Consider the following 20,247-nt stretch of genomic DNA (forward strand, 5'->3'; position numbering starts at 1 on the left):
CATCCTTTAAAATACTAATCTTCATCCAGAACCAGACACTGGGGGTGGGGCAGGTGAGGCAGCAGTTTTGCTTCCAAAATCGTTATTGCATTTCAAATTGACATTAATACAATCTCAGGAAAACCAAACAGGCAAGTTCAAAAACATTTAGGTCCTTAAGAATTCCCACCAGGCTATAATTGTATCCCCAGGCTAATAATTAGCATACTGATTCACACCTTTGATAAAACAAGACAATTTTAGGTGAAAGCATAATTCAATTTTATGAGTTGTACTTGAAATAATATTTTCCTAATACCATCAATCAAACTTTACACAAAGAAAAGTCTATATCCATAAAGTTGCATTGGCTAAGGTGATAAAACTCACCTTTCTTGGAAAGCCTGAAGTCCCACAATGTCTTCTTCTGGTTCTCCATGTTTATAGAAATGAAGTCCAAGACCCTGAGGATCTTTTTTCTCTGCAGCAGTAAGAGAGAGCTCCACTACACCCTCATAAAAACGCACTAATAGGAAAGACAAAGGACAAAGAGTTAAGGCATATTATTAAGTGGATACATTTTCCTTAGATGGCTTATAAAAATACTGATCAAGGTTATTACGTTTACTACTATGAGGTTTCTACTGTATATCAGTCACCCAGGTGACAACATCATATAAAATATTTCTGATGAGTCTACTGAAGAACTAGGTTCCAACATGCCTAAAAGGCAGCTATTAAATGTATTTTCATTGCAAAAAAATTTCATATTTAAAATAGCAAAAAGGAGGGTTGCAGTTCCTTGATGGAAAAAAAATCTTAGGATTCAAAGTAGTACTTGTACTAACAGTTACTACATTATGTTAGATTTGATTTAAAGTAATTTTAAAGTGAGCAGACAGGTAGTATTTTTAAAATTAGTCAAAAGAATCTAAAGCATCTGAAAAATAAATGTAACCCAGAAAGCAATCTAACACAGGTAGTAGTTTAACTGGAATAGGACTGAAACCCCAATGTTAAAAAGTTACACATTTCAAGATATCAAAAGAGCATTATAGCTTCTGTAGAAGCTGGTGCAGTCATCAAATACTAAGACATAAGAAATGAATTCCCTATGTCATATCACTTGGACTACTGAAAGCTGAAGGAAGATCTCCCTCTGAGTTAAGCAGAAGGCATGAGGAACATTTTGTTTCTCACCTTGTCTATACTGAGCACAAATACTGGACAGGTCCACTTGATTGCTGATTTTTTGATACTCCTTTAATGATTCCCTTAACATTCTTTCCTTTTCAATCTTATTTTGAACTTGTCGGGAACGCTGGAGAAGCTCATTTGCCTAGAAGTAGAGATGACAAGAACTTAAAAAGATAGAAGCACATGGATGACGCTGTCAATACAAGTTCTGTTTAGTGTCTAAGTTTACATCCGGTTGATTATCATCAAAGATAAAAACAACTCTACAAACTTACTTCTTCTTAATTTTAGGCAGAAAAGTTTCTGACCAAAAAAATCCTAGCTATTCTTAATTCCTCTCACAAATATGTAAGCAAGACAGCTTTTGACTGGTAAATCTCTTGCCTAGTCAATACATTATTGGTCAGCAGGCAGTCCGAGCAACAATGATTTTTTAAATTTTTTTCACCTGTAGGAAAGGATCAATAAAAATTGCTCAATTAGTTCTAATTTATTACAAAGTTTTAGTGATTTTTTTAATTTTTAAGGAAAGGCATAGTTAACCATTTTTAAAATACTGTCTAGAAATACTATCACAGATTCTTTATGAAAAATTTATATACGGATTTTAAGAAATAATATATTCCAACGTCTTTCTTACACAGATGAGGATCCTGACGCCATGAAAGGTTAAAAGACCTACTTAAGGTCGTATGTCAAACAAAAGACAACAGTTCCTGATTACAATTCTAGTGTGCTTTCATCATACCATGAAACCTCCTGTAAGAAACACTGAAACGGGTAACAAAGCATCATACCTTAGAACAAACTGCATCATCAGTGCTATACAGAAGTGGGCAGATGTCCTGTAAGTGTAAACTAATGCCATCAACAGCAGCATTATCTCTGATGTAGCAGTTGATTAGAGAAGCAATTAATGCCCCGGTCAGTTCCTTGTCCCTGATTACCATATCTTTAAAGGTGGTGATTTTCAACTGTTCTTGAAATTCCTAGGAGTATAAAAGAAAATCCTCTTCTGATCAGAAATATAGGAATATTGTATTTCCACACAGAATGAAATTTCTTTAATAATTTAAAATATCAAAACATTAAGACTCTATAATTTAAAAGATAAAATATACTAAACTATAAAAAATAATAAAATTTTACAGATTTTCATAGAATCATTGAGAATTGTAAAAGAACCCACAGTATGCCTATTCCAAATCTCTCACTTTAAAAATGAGGAAAGCAAAACCCAGGTGGAGTCAAAATTTGAGACAGGCCTCCTGACTTTAGCTATAACCAGGAAAAAACAATCAATTAGCTACATTAAAAAATCTTGGGCTTACATTTATTTTTCCAAAATAACATTTGAATTCTATTATTCAAGGACTTCTAACATTGGGGTTTGATCTTATTTAAACAAATCTGCTTGCTAAAATGGAGTTCTAAAGTATTGAGGTGATTTATACTATAGTAACATTCTGTTTAGTGATCTGACTGCTATTTCTTTTTTCTAAATTTCAGCAAATATACAATCTATGTTCAAATTTTTTGGATTAATATTTAATTTGCATTCCTTGAGCATATAGGGAAGAAAAGCTTTGAAGGTGGATCACAAAAAAGATACCCAGGCTAAAACTTGACCTACATTATTCTTACCAGCCAATAAAACTAAAAACCATTATTCTACCTGGCATGGAAAAACAAATAGCTCTCATAATTAAACATATTCACTTGAGTTTTAAAAAAAGGAAAAAAAGTATGTGCTATTCTTTCTCAAATAAATGGACCTGGGGATTCCCTGGTGGCACAGTGGTTAAGAATCTGCCTGCTAATGCAGGGGGCATGGGTTCGAGCCCTGATCTGGGAAGATCCCACATGCCGCAGAGCAACTAAGCCCGTGCGCCACAACTGCTGAGCTTGTGATCTAGAGCCCATGAGCCACAACTACTGAGCCTGTGTGCCACAGCTACTGAAGCCCATGCACCTAAAGCCTGTGCCCCTCAATAAGAGAAGCCACCGCAATGAGAAGCCCGCGCACCACAACGAAGAGTAGCTCCCACTTGCTGCAACTACAGAGAGCCCGTGCGCAGCAACGAAGACCCAATGCAGCCAAAAATAAATTAAAAAACAAACAAACAACAACAAAAACTGAACTTATCAAGCCTCTGCAGACTTGACTTCCATTTCATAGAAAATTCAGGAAATAGACGAACAAGTTCACTACAAGGAAGGTAAAGACAACCTCAGAATGTTGGGATTCTACAAGATTGATGACCTGATGCCTACAAGGCAATAGCAACACCCCCACCCCCACAAAAAGAGAGAGAGAGAGAGACAGAGAAAATTGCTCTAGACTGAGAGATTTAAGAGAAAAAAATAACCAAATTCAATGAGTGAACCAACTGTTTAGATTCTGATTAGAATGAACCAATCTATAAAGCTATTTTTAAGACACAGAAATTTCATTATTTTAGATGTTACCCAAAAGAATTAGTGGTAATATTGCTAAATGTGATAATGACATTGGTAGTCAAGAAAATGGCCAAAGGAATACATATTAAATACACAGGAATGAAAGGACATGTTAGGGTTCTACTTTAAAATAATTCAGTAAAGAAAAAGAAAATAAGGGATAGATTAAGCAAAGTTGGTAAAATTGTGAAAATGTTGAATGCAAATAAATTGTGTATGGGGGATTAGTTGTTGTACTTGCTGTACTTTTGTGTACGTTTAGAAATGCTCACAATTAAATTAATAGGTAGGAATACATTCCCCCTAAATGACCTAACATTTAGATAAATGCAAATTACCTTTATCCTTAAAAGGATTCCAATGAGACAGCAAGAACCATTCATTTTCCACAGTGGCAAACACTTTTCTTTAAAAGTAGGAATGTTTAATTTTAATTTAGGTCACTGGACTTCTTGAAACTACATGCAACAATTTTATGTATGTGTCTGTATGCATTCTTTGTAGGTGGGGAGAAAGAGTTTTGATCAGATTCCCAAAGGGATTTGTAGCCCAAATAAAGGTTACAATCTACTGTTTGAAAAATATTTTTGGTAAAGTAAGAGTTCATTCACATATCACAACAAAGTTCTCATATACTGTAATAACTTGTGGTTTCGATAATGAATCCCTCAAGTTATCATGCTTTAGTGCAATTTTCTCATAACACATTAATTTGATCACAACCTAAATGCTTCCCAAAATAATCCCCTTCTGAACCTAAGTGAAAGATTACAGCTCACTCAAAAGCAAACAAACTAAACACAGAATTAATAGTACGATCTTAGGGGGAAAATATCCTACCTTCTGAAGTTCTCCTACAATGGCAGTGAACTGATGTTCACAAAGAAGTTTCCATAAAGCCAGAGCCTGGTATGATTTTCGAACCAACTGCTGGATTGCCTGAAGCGAAACCTTTTCACTCAGTTGAGCCTCTAATTACAAAACACAACTCATTAAGTTTTGAAAAATGACAGGTTAAGTTGTTTTATTTTAAGTAAAACAACACTTTATCTCAAATAATGACAACTATAGTTAAGGTTGAAATTCTCGTTATTCTCCTTCCTCCCCTCATAGGCAACCATGATCATGAGTTGTTGAATTCACAGTTTTATCCTCTCACTATATATAAGTGCTTCTGTGTGTTTGCATACATAAACAGTAAAAATGTTGCTGTTTTTAGACAATTTACTCCATTGCCTTTTCTGCCCAGTTATATTTTCACAGGCTACCCATACTGATAAATAAAAATCTAGTATCAATACATTTATTTTAATTGCTGAGTGTTCCATTATGTAAGTATACCACCATTAGGTCCATTTTCCACATGAAGGACATTTCTGTTGTTTCCAATGTTTTGCTACTACAACAATAAAGCAATAAATATCCTTAAAAAAGGTCTCCTCGAAAACACAGTCAGGTTTTGCTACGACTGTTTTTCAAATTAAGATGTATTGGTGAATCATGAAATCAATTCAGTCAGTCATGACAGATTTATTTTTTTCCCCTTAAAAAGGAAATAGAATGAAAAAGGAAAAAAAAATATTAGAGTATAAAATAGGTATAGTTATTTCTTAAAATTTTGTTGTGTGTATATGCTTTTAAACATCTGGGTCATAATATAAAAATTATTACTTATTGTGGGAAAAATGTCTGATAAAGACTGACCCTGAATATATACCTAGAAGTGAAACTGCTGGCTTTGAATGCATATATATGCATTTTTACCTTTTAATATATATGATCAAATTGCTCTCCAAAGTGGTTATTTCAGTGCATACTGTCAGCAATTTGAATGCTCCCCTTTGTATAAACCCTTACCAATGCTTGTATTTTGTCAAGCTTACTTGAAAAGAAGTACTGAAAGAAGAATTTACAAAATAGCGAACAGAAAACTAGGTCCAGCAGGAAGGAAAGAAAGTACGCTGGAACAAAAGTAAATAGCTGAGTCTTAACTAGCAAAGTTCTATCAGCCAGAATAATTGGCTCAAACAATAGAAGGCCAAAGAACTTAAAATAAAACCCTGAATGGCAGGCAAAATTTAAACAATATTTTATTACTATGCCAATTGACATCTGGAATCATTATTGGTTATAAGAACTTTTCAGTTTCCTTGCTGTTTCCTTAGTTGTTACTTTTTTATAATAAATAAAAAAACACATTTGATTCACATTTTTAACTCTACAAGAAATACCACTTCACACACATTAGGATAGAAATTTTTTTTTTTTTTTTTTTTTTTTTTTTTTTTGTGGTACGCGGGCCCCCCTCTGCTGTGGCCTCTCCCGTCGCGGAGCACAGGCTCCGGACGCGCAGGCCCAGCGGCCACGGCTCATGTGGGATCCTCCCAGACCGGGGCGCGAACCCGGTTCCCCTGCATCGGCAAGCGGACGCGCAACAACTGCGCCACCAGGGAAGCCCCAGAAATGTTTTTTTAAAAAAAAAAAAAAAGAAAAAGAAAAATTATTGGTGAAAATGTGGCGGAATTGGAATATTTTGTGTACTACTGGTGGAAATGTACCAATACAATGGTATAGTTGCTATGGAAAAGTTATGGTGGCTCCTCAAAAAAATTAAAAAACAGAATTACACATAATCCAGCAATTATACTTCTGGATATATAATAAAACAATTAAAAGTAGGGACTAAAATTTCTATTTGTACACCATGTTCATAGCAGGATTATTCACAATACCCCAAAGATGAAGGCAACCTAAGTGTCCACCAATAAATGAAAGGATAAACAAAATGTGGTTGATACACACAATGGAGTACCATTCAGTCTCAGAAAGGAAGGAAATTCTGACACATGCCACTACACATGTGAACCCTGAAGACATTATATGCTAAGTGAAATAAGGCAGTCACAAAAAAACAAAACCTATATGACTCCACTTACATGAGGTACACAGGGTAGTAAAACTCAAAGACAGGAAAAAAAAAGGTGACTGTCAGGGGTTGGGGGCAGGGGAAAACGGGGAGTTACTATTTCATGGGTACAGAGTTTCAGACTAGAAAGATGAAAACGTTCTGGAGATGGATAGTGGTGATATTTGCAATCACCATGCTACAGTACATCATGTGAACTTAACTTACTGAATGCCACTGAACTGTACACCTAAAAATGGTTAAAACGGTAAATTTTATGTTATGTATATTTTAGCACAATCAAAAAATTCATTAAAAAAAGGTATGTATTGGGGAATTTCCTGGTGGTCCAGTGGTTAGGACTCTTTGCTTCCATTGCAGGGGGCCTGGGTTCGATCCCTCGTCGGGGAACTAAGATCCCACAGGCCATGGGATGCAGCACCCCCCGCCGCCCCCAAAAATAGTTAAAAAAAAAAAGTGTGTATCATGTTTTCTGGTGGAAGAAATGAAAACCTTTTATGAGCTGAAAGTTGTGGAAATACATGATGTCCATATCATCTTACTTTTCAAATCACACTAATATTATTTTAATAAAAATATTTGTTACCACAAACGATCTTATCAAGAGATGTCCACTGTTTTCTATGCACCTAATAAAACTCTTTACTGGGGTCATGTAGATTTAACTGATCAGAAGCAATAATTTACCATGAAACTTCCTCTGCAGCTCCTGTTGCATTTGCTGGGTATTTCCATTTTCAGGGCGCATGAATCCTATCAGCCTCTGCTGCACTTTGGCAGTAGTACTGAAACAAAAATTCCAGAAAGTATATTCATAAGGTTGTGCAACTATCACCACAACTTAATTTTAGAACATTTTTACTCACTTTCCATTAGCAGTCAATTCTCATTTCCCCCGCCCTACCCTAAGCAACAGCTAATCTACTTTCTGATTCTATAAATTTGCCTATTCTGTATATAATGAACTGGAATATGTTGTAAATATTCTTTTCCTCTGTAGATTAGGGAAATAATCACTGACAAATCAATACAACAATTTACACCTGGAGCATTTTAATCTCTCAGATGCTTAAATTTTCACTGAGAGTAAATGGTTAATAACAATAGCTTCCATTTATCAAACACTTGCTTTCTGTCCCCACCAATGATTTAACATAATACAACAACTCTATAAGGTATGTATTATTAAGAATACCATTTTACAGATATGAAAACTTCAGGACAAAAGTGAAAAGCAAAGAACCTGCTGTCAGGAAATACTGGTCACTGAGAGAAATGAGCTAATAAAAGCATTTGGTGCTCATTTGGTGAAGAATCTGATTATTTCAGCTCTTAATGCAACTTCAGGGATGCAAAGAAAAGAATGATGAACTTAAACAAAAAATGTATATGCAAAACAGAAACAGACTCACAGGCACAGAAAACAAACTAGTGGTTACTAAGTTGGAGAGGGAAGAGAGGAGGGGCAAATTACAGGTATGAGATTAAGAGATACAAATTACTATGTAAAAAATAGATAAGCAAAAAGGATGTACTGTATAGCACAGGGAATTATGGCCATTATTTTGTAATAACTTTCAATGGTGTATAATCTGTAAAAATACTGAATTACAATGCTGTACACCTGAAACCAATATAATACTGTAAATGGACTACACTTCCATTTAAAATAAAAAAGAGGGACTTCCCTGGCAGTCCAGTGGTTAAGACTCCATGCAGGGAGCACGGGTTCGATCCCTGATTGGGGAACTAAGATCCTGCAAGCCATGGAGCATGGCAAAAAAAAAAAGTATGACTACTGAAGCTATAATAGGTACACTGTCAGATGAAGTTCATAAGTGATTATGTCAATGTTGTTAGAAAACAAAATTTTTAGGGTAAAAGCAATACAACTATACTATAAAAGAAACTGAGCAAATTCCCTTTAATCTTAAATCTGAACTGAAAAACAATACAAACTCATAATTTTGTTGTATTAAAAAAAATAGGGCTTCCCTGGTGGCGTAGAGTCTGCCTGCTGATGCAGGGGACACGGGTTTGTGCCCCGGTCCGGGAAGATCCCACATGCCGTGGAGCGGCTAGGCCCGTGAGCCATGGCCGCTGAGCCTGTGCTCCGCAACAGGAGAGGCCCCGCGTACGGCAAAAAAACCCCCAAAAAACAAAAAAAAAACAAACCAAAACAACATACAGCATGACCAGTAGGAATTAATACCTCTAGTTGTAGTCTCTAATACCCTTTCCTACCAAAAGAAACCAGGGCTCCCTAGAGAAATGGCCAAATCCAGTCCTAGGGCAAGAATTGTACCAAAAGAGCCTAAAATGTCCTGTCATGCTAGAGAGCAAAGACGCTACCAAATACTGTCAAAAAGGACTCCAGAGCAGTCTGAAGAGGCAAAAGGTTGGGATGATTTTCCACTGAAAAAACCTGCAATGGATTGAAACACATTAAATACGTTTGAAACCAGATTCACATAATGATACGAAATAAAAAACTCAACTGATGGTGCTGGCCAAGATGGAGTAAGCCTGTTACAGTCTCTCTCACTGACTACAACTGGGAACTTTGGACACTATACAAAAAGCAACTATTCACCTGAGGACTCTAATAGCACACAGATTGATGAGGGGAAGTCAAAACTCAAATGATAATCCATATGGAGGTGAGTATACTGGGTTCTCCCCCACTCCTTTATCTTCAGGCTTTGTCCAAAGGTGAACTGAGTCTCAAAACAGTATGGTGAGTAAAACTCCCAAGGAACATTCAGCAACGTCTGGAGACATTTTGAGTCATAAATGGGGAGAGCTACTGGTATCTAGTAGGCAGAGGCCAAGGATAATCCTAAACATCCTACAATGCACAAGACAGCCCCCAGCACGAAGAATTATCCAGTCTACAATGTCTACAGTGCCAAGGTTGAGAAACACTGGAACAGAAGAACTGAGAAAAGGGGGCCCTGTAGTCCAAAAAGTTTGGAGGGAATCAGTTATTTCTCTTGATGCTTTGCCCCAAAGGCACCACCACTTCTGCAAAGCTGTATGACAAGACAGTGAAAACTGGGAGAAAACACTGACTTTCTATCCAGAGGACCAGTAAAAGAGGCCTCTGGGAGCTAGGGAATATATGGGAAATCAGAGCAAGAAGAGGCTGGAGGAGGAGATCCCCTAATTCTGAGGAAGATGAACACAACTTCTGGGCTCACCTTCCAGGCTGTATGTGCATGGAACATACCCAAAGAAGCAAAGCAAAGATACTAAGACTCTGAAGACCACACACTGTATGATTCCATTTATATGAAATGTCAAGAATATGTAAATCTACAGAGATAGAATACATTAGTAATTGTTTGGTGCTGAAGGGTAGAAATGGGGAGTGACTGCAAACAAACAAGATGGATGTGGTCTAAAAATGGATTGTTGTCATGACTGAAGAAATTCTATATATTTACTAAATCACTGAACCGATTTAAAACAAGTGAATTTTATGGTATGTAAGTTTTATCTCAAAAAGCTATTTAAAAATTCCCATACTCAGTGAGACTACTGTTGTGAGGGTTGGTTGAAATTAGGAAATCTCTTAATAAAGGTAAGGAAAAAATTATACAATCATCTCTATAAGATGCAGACAATACATTTGACATACTTCAATACTCACTTTATAAAAATACTCAATAAAATAGAAATGGATGGATACTTTCTTATCATATTAAACTATATCTAGGTATCTTCTTTAGTGGGGAAACACTACACACTTTCCCATTAAAGTCAGGAATAAGAGCAGGATGCGCACCATTATCTCCACTCTTTAACACTATGTTGCAGATATTAGCCTATGCAGACAGGAGAAAGCAACTAGAGTTAGAAAGAAAATGGTAGAATTATCTCTATTTGCAGATGACAGGATGACATATTTGAAAAATCCAAAAAACTCAATGAAAAAAATCTACTAAAAACAGTAAAGAGAAATTAGCAAAGTAGTAGGTACAAAATCGAAGGTTATAATTGAGGCTATAATTGTAAATTCAATAAACTGCTTAGAAACTATTAACAGAAGAATATAATGGTGTAAAAGAAAAAGAAAAAAAACACCTTCCAACTAAAATTCCAGCTATGCAGGAAGAAGGACAGTGGTAGAGGGCAGGGGAAGGAGGTAAGATAACAGATTCTGTTCAATTATTAATGATGACTGAGATGTATATTTTTCAGAATTTAAAACTAACTGTCAGAAGAAGAAAAGTCATACATAAAACTTTTAAATCAATCCAGTAAAACGGAAGGGGAGAAAAACAAACAAACAAACCCAAAACCACAACAAAGCCCACAAGTTCAGGATGGTGAGAAATAGATCAAACATTTAATTAAGCCCAACAAAATGAGATGGGGTTAAAAAGACAAAGATTCTTAAACTGAATTAAAAAGTGGCAGGGGCTAGAAATCAATATATACATGTTAAGATACAATTAAAAGAGTTCTGAAGGCTAAAAATAAATGGTATAACCTTCTCAGGGGACAACCAAATACTATATACCAACATTTTTAAAAGCTCTTATATCCCAAAATTTTACTTCTAAAGAAATTCATCTGAATATTACTGAACAAGTACACAAACATGTATGAAGAATACTCACTGAACCCTGTTTATACCATCAAGAAATAGAAACAACCTAATTACGCATAGAATTATATCACTAATTGCTTGAATATAATGGAATAACATGTAGCCAATACAAACAAAATTTATTCTATTGATTTGGAATGCTCTAAATAATATACTGAATGTAAACAATGTTTCACAAAAAGTATGCCTACTTAGATCCTATTTTTACAGTGGACTACTACTCAGCCATAAAAAAGAACAAAATTATGTCATCTGCAGCAACACGGATGGACTTGCAGAGCATTATACTAAGTGAAATAAATCAGAGAAAGACAAATACTGTATGATATCACTTATATGTGTCATCTAAAAAATACACAAGCTGGTGGATATAACAAAAAAGAAGCAGACTCACAGATATAGAGAATAAACAAGTGGTCACCAGTGGGGAGGGGGTGGGGGGGTGGGCAATATAAGGGTAGGGGAGTGAGAGGTACAAACTTCTGGGTATAAGACAGGCTATGAGGATGTATTGTAAAACACAAGGAATATAGCCAATTATTTTTTAATAACTGTAAATGGATTATAAGCTTTAAAAGTTGTATTAAAAAAGAAATGTATATTCATATATTCATGTATGTTCACATATGATTTGAAAGTTTATATTGTCATACTTCAAATTAATTCATCAGGGGAATGATGTGAATTTTTTACAAGTCCATATTACTTTTATAACAACAGCAACAAAAAATGCTCCTCCTAAACGTGTCCACACAAAAACTTTTACAGGAATGTGCATATCAGCATTATTCATAATAGCCAAAAAGCTGAAACACAACATTGTAAATCAACTATACTTCAATAAAAAACAGAAAATCAATTAAAAAAAAGAAAAAGAAAAAAAGGTGAAACAAGACAAATGTGCATCAAATGATGAACTGAAAAATGAAACCAAGTACTGATATACACTACAATATATGAACATGACAATATTATGCTAAGAGAAAAGCCAGAAACAAAAGCCCACATACTGCATATCTGCATTTACATAAAAGATCCAAAATATGGCAGGTCCATAGAAACAGAGAGTCGATTAGTATTTGCCAGGGACTAGGGGAAAGACAACTTTGCAGTGTTACCGACTGAATGTTTGTGTCCCACCAAATTCATAGTAATCCCCAAAGCGATGGTATTTTTGGAGGTATGGCCTTTGGGAGGTAATTAAGTTTAGGTGAGCTCATGAAGGTGGAGACCCATGATACTACCCTTCTAAGAAGAAACCAGAGGACTTGCTGTCTGGTTTTCTCTCTGCCATGTAAGGACACAAAAAGAAAGCAGCTGTCTGCAAACCAGGAAGAAGGTCCTCACCAGAACTTGACCATGCTGGCACCCTATCTCAGACTTCCAGCCTCCAGAACTATGAAAAATAAATGTTTGTTGTCTAAGCCAGTCAGTTTATGGTATCTTTGTTATTTCAGCTTGAATTAAGACACAGAGTGACTGCTAATGGGCATAGGGTTTCTTTTTGGTGTGATGTAAATGTTCTGGAACTAGATAGTGGTGATGTTAGTTTAACCTTATGAATATACTAGAAACCATGAAACTTTTTAAAAGGATGAATTTTATAACACGTAAATTAAATCTCAGAAAAAAAAAGGGAAATAAATCTTATTTATTCCTACTTTGGATTTCCTAATGGTCCTCCTGTAAACTGGGAGTTTCTGTCTAGAAATTCTTGCAAACCTTTCAGTTCTTGTAGCACTGACTCCAGCAGCTGGGAGGGAACACTACTTTCAATCTGAAAGAAAGGAAATATTTTCAAACATTTAAAAACAATGACAAAACAGTTTCTATAAAAACACATGTGCTATATACCCATAATTGAACATGAAGTTTTAATTCTGAGGTACCCTATCTTCATAAACAGTAAAGTTATTTCTTTTATCAATTTATACTTGGTGACCAGAATAAAGAGCTAGACACCCACATCCCTCCACCCCCTGCTGCTCTGGTTTTTTTTTTTTTTTTTTTTTTGTGGTACGCGGGCCTCTCACTGCTGTGGCCTCTCCCATTGCGGAGCACAGGCTCCGGACGCGCAGGCTCAGCGGCCATGGCTCACGGGCCCAGCCGCTCCGCGGCATGTGGGATCCTCCCAGACCGGGGCGCGAACCCGGTCCCCCTGAATCGGCAGGCGGACGCGCAACCACTGCGCCACCAGGGAAGCCCACTGCTCTGGTTTTAATGAGGTATAACTTACAGACAGTAAAATACACAAATCTTAAGTGAATACCTTGATAACTTTTTACATCTTTATATAGTCACCACCCAGATCACAATATAGGGTATTTCCAACACCCAAAAAAGTTCCCTATTGCCCCTTTTCTAGCATTAGTCATTCTACCTCCTAGGTAACCGACCACTTTTCTTACCTCTATCATAGAATATAGACTGGTGTTGCCTGTTCGAAATTCACAAAAATGGAATCACATACTATGTTAAGAAAATACATTCTGATTCTGAGAAACTTTAAAACTTAAAACTTTAAAATAGAGTATCAGAGTTAAAAAGATATTTAGTATCTTTCCATTTTAAAAAGAAAAAATGCTTAAAATAAATTGCATGCATACTTCACATTAAAAAAAAACCCTTAATACCTGAATTTATGATAGTACAAATTTCTGTGTTTCTTAAAGCACTCTGGAAAGTACGCCAATACATGGAAATTAGTGCTAGGTTTTTGGAGTTTGGGGGCATATAAGCAAAACATTAAATTGTAACTTTGAGCAATATTAAGTATTAGGACTGATTCTATTTAGCCCTCATAACAATGTTATGAGGGAGATACATTCTCATTTTACTGTGAGATTATCAGGCTCTGAAATGTTAAGAAATTTACTCATCATTAGTAAGTGACAGAGCTGAGATGTAACTCAGGGGGTGAACAGTTTACTGGACGAGTACACAAACATGTATATAAAGGAGTAATCACTGCATGTTGTTTATAACATCAAGAAATATGAAACAATGTACTTCTCCATTAATAACATAAACTGGCTCCACAGAGATAATGGAATACTGTTATTTATATAACACACTTACTGCAGTTATCTCTCTGTTGCCACTCTTGAATACTCTCTCCACAACTAAACTAGCATCCCAGATGTTTCTGGAACAAAAAATGTTTTAATGATTGTGCTGTAGATGAATAAAAACAATTACAATACGTAGTAAATTCCTTTCTATGTGTTTATTTAGTTTTTAAAGTGTAGCAATGACTTCATTTAACATTTTACTAAGTTATCTGAAAGAACATAAAAACCAGGAAAATTTCCAAACCTGACAGATCTAAGTCATTTCACATAATGAAATACTGTTGAAGAAAAATCAAAGACCCTGGGTAATAAATTGTAAACAAGGAAGCTTATAAAGTGAGTTCTGCACTGTTTCACATTTTTAAGCAAATGATTCATATGAAAGCATACATCTCAAATCTAAGAAAAATACACACCAGACATGATAATTAAGTGGATCTGGTAGAATGATTGAAAAATGGCTGTAATTCTTTATCCCTCCCTACATCTATCCTCTTCACAATATGACTCTGATGCCTCCCTTATAACGAGGAGTCTATTTCCCACCTTTTGAATCTGGGCTGGCTTGGAGATGTCCCCCTGCCAAGTAAGTCAGGCAGAAGTGATAGTAGACCAATTCTGAGCCTAGGCATCCTGAGGCTCTGCAAGCTTCTACTCTCTCTCATGGAACCTTGCCACCACCAAGTCTATGACCCCTGACTAGCCTGCTAAAGGATGAGAGACCATGTGGAGAACAATCCAGCTGTCCCAGCTGAGGCCATTCTAGACCAACACACAAACATAACCCTAAACATGTGAGAGTCCAGCCAAGAGTGACAGAACTCTCTTCAACCTCAGTGCTGATTTCAAATGCATTGTGAGCCTAGCCAAGACCAGAACTGCCTAACTGACTTGCAGACACATGTCACTGAGTTATGGGGTGGTTTGTTACACTACATATTAGTATGTAGATATATTTTGAAGATATATATACGTATATAAAACACAGTAACAAATATAGATGGTTAGATAATAAACTATAAGTAAAATTTAGTAGGGACAAATGATGTCTCAAATTTAATTTAAAGTTAAAAATGTTCAACTATACACAATAGAACAAGGTAAGCAATAGTTAATTATCCCATGAAAAACTTACCCCATGATTCGAGAAAAGTAAATGCAAATACCATTGTGTTTTCCAGAGTACACAATCTCTGGTCCAGCCATACAACTCATACTTGTGGCCTGAGTTGCTGGATTTCCCACAGCACACACTGGAGTTGACATAGCAGGAGGATGAACACCTTGTAGACATGTAAGAAAAACAAATCTTAAAATTTAACCTTAAATATTCAGAATTCTCAATAACCCAAGTCAGTTGTCCCTAGACGCATAGGTAAAAACAATTACAAAAATACTGAAGTAAATAGTTATTTAATTTGGTTTTCCTTGATAAGAAGAGAGATTTAGACTTGGAGAGGAACTCCCAAGTTGGCTTTTAAGTGTGGGCAATGCAGGATGAAAAGGAAAGCAAGCTTGCAATCACTGCACCTTAATGCTGGGAGTAAAACAGGACTAATACAGTTCAGGGCTGGTAATTAAGTCCTGATACTCAAAAAGGGGGCTTTCCAGGTACACTAAGTAAAGGCATTCATGGCCAAATGCCAATACTTGCTTGGATGCCACTTCTATTAAACTACATTATTTTCAGGGGAATAGGACAAGTTAATCTTTCCCACTCTAAGCATTAAGAATAATAATTCACAATGTTAGCTCCTCAAAAAGAATAGTAGTAGCAACCTAAAACAAAGAAAAGAGGTACCTTGAGATGGTGTTCCCAAAAAGGACGGATTCAGGTATGTACTACCACTAGGAACAGGAGAACCTAAAAAGAAAGAAGAATATAAAGATTTATAAAATTATCTCCCAATTTTTTTGTATCTGATCAAAATTAGACACAGGAATTGTTTCTAAGCGTAAGAATGAGGAGTGGCACCACCCATAATATATTCAAGAATTAGGGACTCACTTCCCAGCAACTTTCTAACAATCCCCACTTTGGAAAACACTGAGGTGGGAGTTTGTTATTAAATCACTCAACTCTTTCCTTTTGAATAAATAACAAATGAGTTCTGTAAATACCACTGGTTATATCTTGTTTCCCAGTATACACTAAAGATTCAATATTAATATATCATAACACTAAGAGTCAGACATCTATAGAATTATTCCCTAATAATGCAGTAGCAGTAAAGAAAATACAATGAAATTTTTTATCCATTAAAATACGCTACAAAGCTTCTAAAATTCAACTCTATTAGAAACAGTTTCATTTCAATGTTTCATACTCACCAGAGTAGACAGGAGACCCCAGGATGGGACCAACATTACTCGGAGTGGGGAGAGTGGCTGGAAATCTCATCTGTGCTTCACCACCATACCTATTTTTATGACAACAGGGGCTGAGTTTATTCAGTGAAACTATACATCTTAAAAGCTAGAACTGTTTCAAGTCCTGCTTAGCTTCAAAATAAATGCTTTAAACACTAGAGACTTTCCTGGTGGCACAGTGGTTAAGAATCTGCCTGTCAATGCAGGGGACATGGGTTCAATCCCTGGTCCAGGAAGATCCCACATGTCGCAGAGCAACTAAGCCCGTGTGCCACAACTACTGAGCCTGTGCTCCAAAGCCCGCGAGCCACATGAGCCCGATCACCACAGCTACTGAAGCCCAAGTGCCTACAGCCCGTGCTCCGCAACAAGAGAAGCCACTGCAATGAGAAGCCTGTGCACCTCAACGAAGAGTAGGCCCCTTTCGCCATAACTAGAGAAAGCCCGCGTGCAGCAACAAAGACCCGGCGCAGCCATAAATAAATAAATTTATATTCAAAAAAAACATTAGAGACTTTAAATGCATTGTGTTGACAGTGAAATATACACAGATACATAATAAAATACTTATTTAGTAAATGTCGACTTCAAATTGCTAACAAGAAGAATCATAAAGGACTCTGGCAATTTCTAAAAAAGAGTCTGCAATGCATAGAATGTATTTAATAAGTATATGGTACTGTAATTTTCATACTAGATTATGGTTAGACTACTCAAAAAATTCTTTTAAACAAAATTGCATTTTAAATTTATTCTTAGCTAAATATTTTCTAAATAATATCTCTGATACCAAGTTTTCTTAAAGTGACTCAATCTCTCAATGCAAATGATACACATAAAGCAGAACTGGTAGTGTTTGAGGAAGTAGAAAAGATAGATGAGATAAACTGAGGTAGTAGACAAAAGAAGTTGGAGAAGAGAATCCAGAAAAAGAGTAACAATGCGTAAATTATGCTAATCTAGTTGCTTCCAGTAGTATTATCACCTTTCCAAATTAAATTTTACTAACTTGCCTATATAGTTGCTCAACTGTTTTGCAAATCCTTAAACAACCACATTAGCCAATGCAACCATTAAAAAAAAGTGGCCAAGAACAAAAGAAAAGTGATATATACCTGAAGAAAGCCCTAGTGGCCCAAGCAGATACTTCTCTGTCACAGGCAGCAGTGGAACAAGCAAGAATAAGGCAAGTTGCACAGGCCTGGTCTTCCTGTAAAAAAAGAGCATCTTTCCTTATGTAAAACATAAACATTTCAAAAGAAGTTCTGTTTACTTCTATATCCAGTGTTTAAACCCGTGCCTAGCACAGAGCAGGTACTTGATAAATATTTGCTGAATGAATGAAATCAGCTGGTATGAGAAAGGAGAAGTAAACACTATTGGTTTTAAAGTTTACCATAGGCGCTGTTATTAAAGGATGTTCTCTTTTTCTTTTTATCTAGATTCTACTTTAGTTGCTGGTTTAGTCCCCCCCCACCCCCGGGTTTTTTTCTCATGGTGTTTTAACCTTTTAGAAAATAACAATAATAGCTAACATTTATTAAGTACTTGTCATGTGCCAGGCACTATTTTAAGAGTTTAGAGCATATTAATCCTCACTCCACATATTATAATTTAATACACATTTTACACATGAGGAAATGGAAGCTCAGAGACTTCAAGTAATCTACTCTGATGGTGGATCTGGTAGTTTAAATTCAGAGTGTGTACATTTAACTTTGATCTGATATTCCTGATTTTAAACTAAGCATTCCCAGTTTTACCTCATCATTTCTAGTTGTGGCTTTAAAATACTAAAGTCCCCATCATTACTGCCTCAAGTTTTTTCCTCATGTCATTAAGCAAAAAAAGAAAAGAAAAGAAAAGAAAAAGGTTTTAATTAAAAAAGTTATCTATAAATATCTTGTCCTTTTAATAAAAATACACATTCATCATATAATCTGAACATCACACTCTTACTAGTACACTTTAATGATAAGAATTTATCAAAAATCTGAGCATTTACCATAAACCCTTACAGCACATTAATACCGCTCCGAAGTACCAGTACACATACAGTGATTAAGGCAAAGAAAGGAAGATTGGTATTAATCACAGTATTTTGATCCTAACTTACATAATATCATCACAATAAAAAAAAGGTACAAATAATTACCTGATGTAATTTAAAGAATCTTTCAATCTCTTCTCCATCTCCACCCACATTACTCACAAGTAGATGCCTCAGTTGATCTACAGGTCTAAGTTTATGAAACATAAGACTCCCCTAAGAAGTTAAAAAAGAAAGAGGACGAATAATAGATTTATCAAGCATGGCTAGTAGCAACTGACCTTGCTACCTTATTTAATAAAAGCAATGAAACAAAAAAATAACTTCAAGAATACGAAGTAAACTGATCAAAAAGATCATTTGCATTTCAATTCCTAACCTATACTAGATCTATATATCCATGCAGAAAACTTAATAAGAGAACACTGCCCCTCCCCCCTAAAAAAAGTAAAGCAAAAGGGTGCAGGCTCTGTCAGACACAAACATATTATAAACCTTTATCTTATGCATGGTATTAGCACATGAATAAAGAGTCAGATAAGTGGAACAAAACAGAAAGTTCTGATAGAGGCTCAAGTAAGCGCTAGAATTTAATATATGATAAAAGCTGCCCCTCAAACTAAAGGATCAAAGTTAGATTATTCATTAATCATGTTGGCACAAGTATGTCCACTTTGGAAAACAATGAAGCTGGATCCATATTCATACCTAAAACAGGATAAATTCCAAACAGACAGGACAAAATAAAACTGTAACAGTACTAGAAGAAACGCTGGGTGAATTATTTTATGAACTTCAGAGTGCAGACGGTTTTTTTTTTTTAAACTTTAATAGAAATCCCCCCCCAAAACTGAATATTTCAACTACTTATAAACTTATCCACGTGGGGAAAAAAATCTCAATAAACAAAATAAGATGGCAAACCAGGAAAAATGTTTGAGACTAAATCACAAAAAGTTAGTTTCCTTGACATATAAAGAGCCTCTATAAATAAAAAAGAAAAAGACAACTTAATAGAAAAGGAGATATAGAATAGGAACAGATAATTCACAGAAAAATAAACACTAGAACAGTCAATCTTACTCTTAATAAGATGGCATATTGTACTTGCACAGGATGTAAGGAAACAAGCACTCAACATTCACTGATAGTGAATGTATGTATATATACAGGGAAACTGGCAACATCTATCAAATTGATAAATACACATACTTTTCGATCCAGTAGACGTACTTCTACAGCTTTATTCACACACAGGGAAAACGATATATGCACAAGGTTGCAGCATTATTATTATTATTATTTTTTTAACATGCAAATAGAAGTATATTTTCAAACACCAAAAGAGCAACTTGGAAAATAAAATGAAAAACTTTCCCAAATTTGGTATGTACCCTTCTTGACTCTCTGCGCATTTACCACATAGGTTTTTAATTTTTTTTAACATCTTTATTGGAGTATAATTGCTTTACAATGGTGTGTTAGTTTCTGCTTTATAACAAAGTGAATCAGTTATACATATACATATGTTCCCATATCTCTTCCCTCTTGCGTCTCCCTCCCTCCCACCCTCCCTATC

General features: G+C 35.6%; 1 protein-coding gene across 2 annotated transcripts in view; it reads right to left on the reverse strand.

The window, feature by feature from the left end:
* Positions 1-20,247, reverse strand: part of NUP155 (nucleoporin 155) — a 66,822-nt gene that overhangs the window by 18,604 nt on the left and 27,971 nt on the right. For both annotated transcript variants that reach the window (XR_002891290.3, XM_024120276.3), the window contains exons 14-25: positions 18,774-18,884; positions 17,734-17,828; positions 16,580-16,668; positions 16,050-16,112; positions 15,384-15,531; positions 14,256-14,322; positions 12,839-12,954; positions 7,250-7,347; positions 4,477-4,607; positions 1,974-2,165; positions 1,180-1,318; positions 370-505 (exon numbers count right to left, since the gene is read on the reverse strand). Coding sequence is in view for 1 of the 2 variants with exons in the window: in XM_024120276.3 (XP_023976044.1) it covers positions 370-505; positions 1,180-1,318; positions 1,974-2,165; positions 4,477-4,607; positions 7,250-7,347; positions 12,839-12,954; positions 14,256-14,322; positions 15,384-15,531; positions 16,050-16,112; positions 16,580-16,668; positions 17,734-17,828; positions 18,774-18,884 (1,385 nt within the window). In the remaining variant the exon portion in view is untranslated. The remainder of the gene's footprint in view (positions 1-369; positions 506-1,179; positions 1,319-1,973; positions 2,166-4,476; positions 4,608-7,249; positions 7,348-12,838; positions 12,955-14,255; positions 14,323-15,383; positions 15,532-16,049; positions 16,113-16,579; positions 16,669-17,733; positions 17,829-18,773; positions 18,885-20,247) is intronic.

The sequence above is a fragment of the Physeter macrocephalus genome, chromosome 8, assembly GCF_002837175.3.
Source record: "Physeter macrocephalus isolate SW-GA chromosome 8, ASM283717v5, whole genome shotgun sequence".
Lineage (NCBI taxonomy): Eukaryota > Metazoa > Chordata > Mammalia > Artiodactyla > Physeteridae > Physeter > Physeter macrocephalus.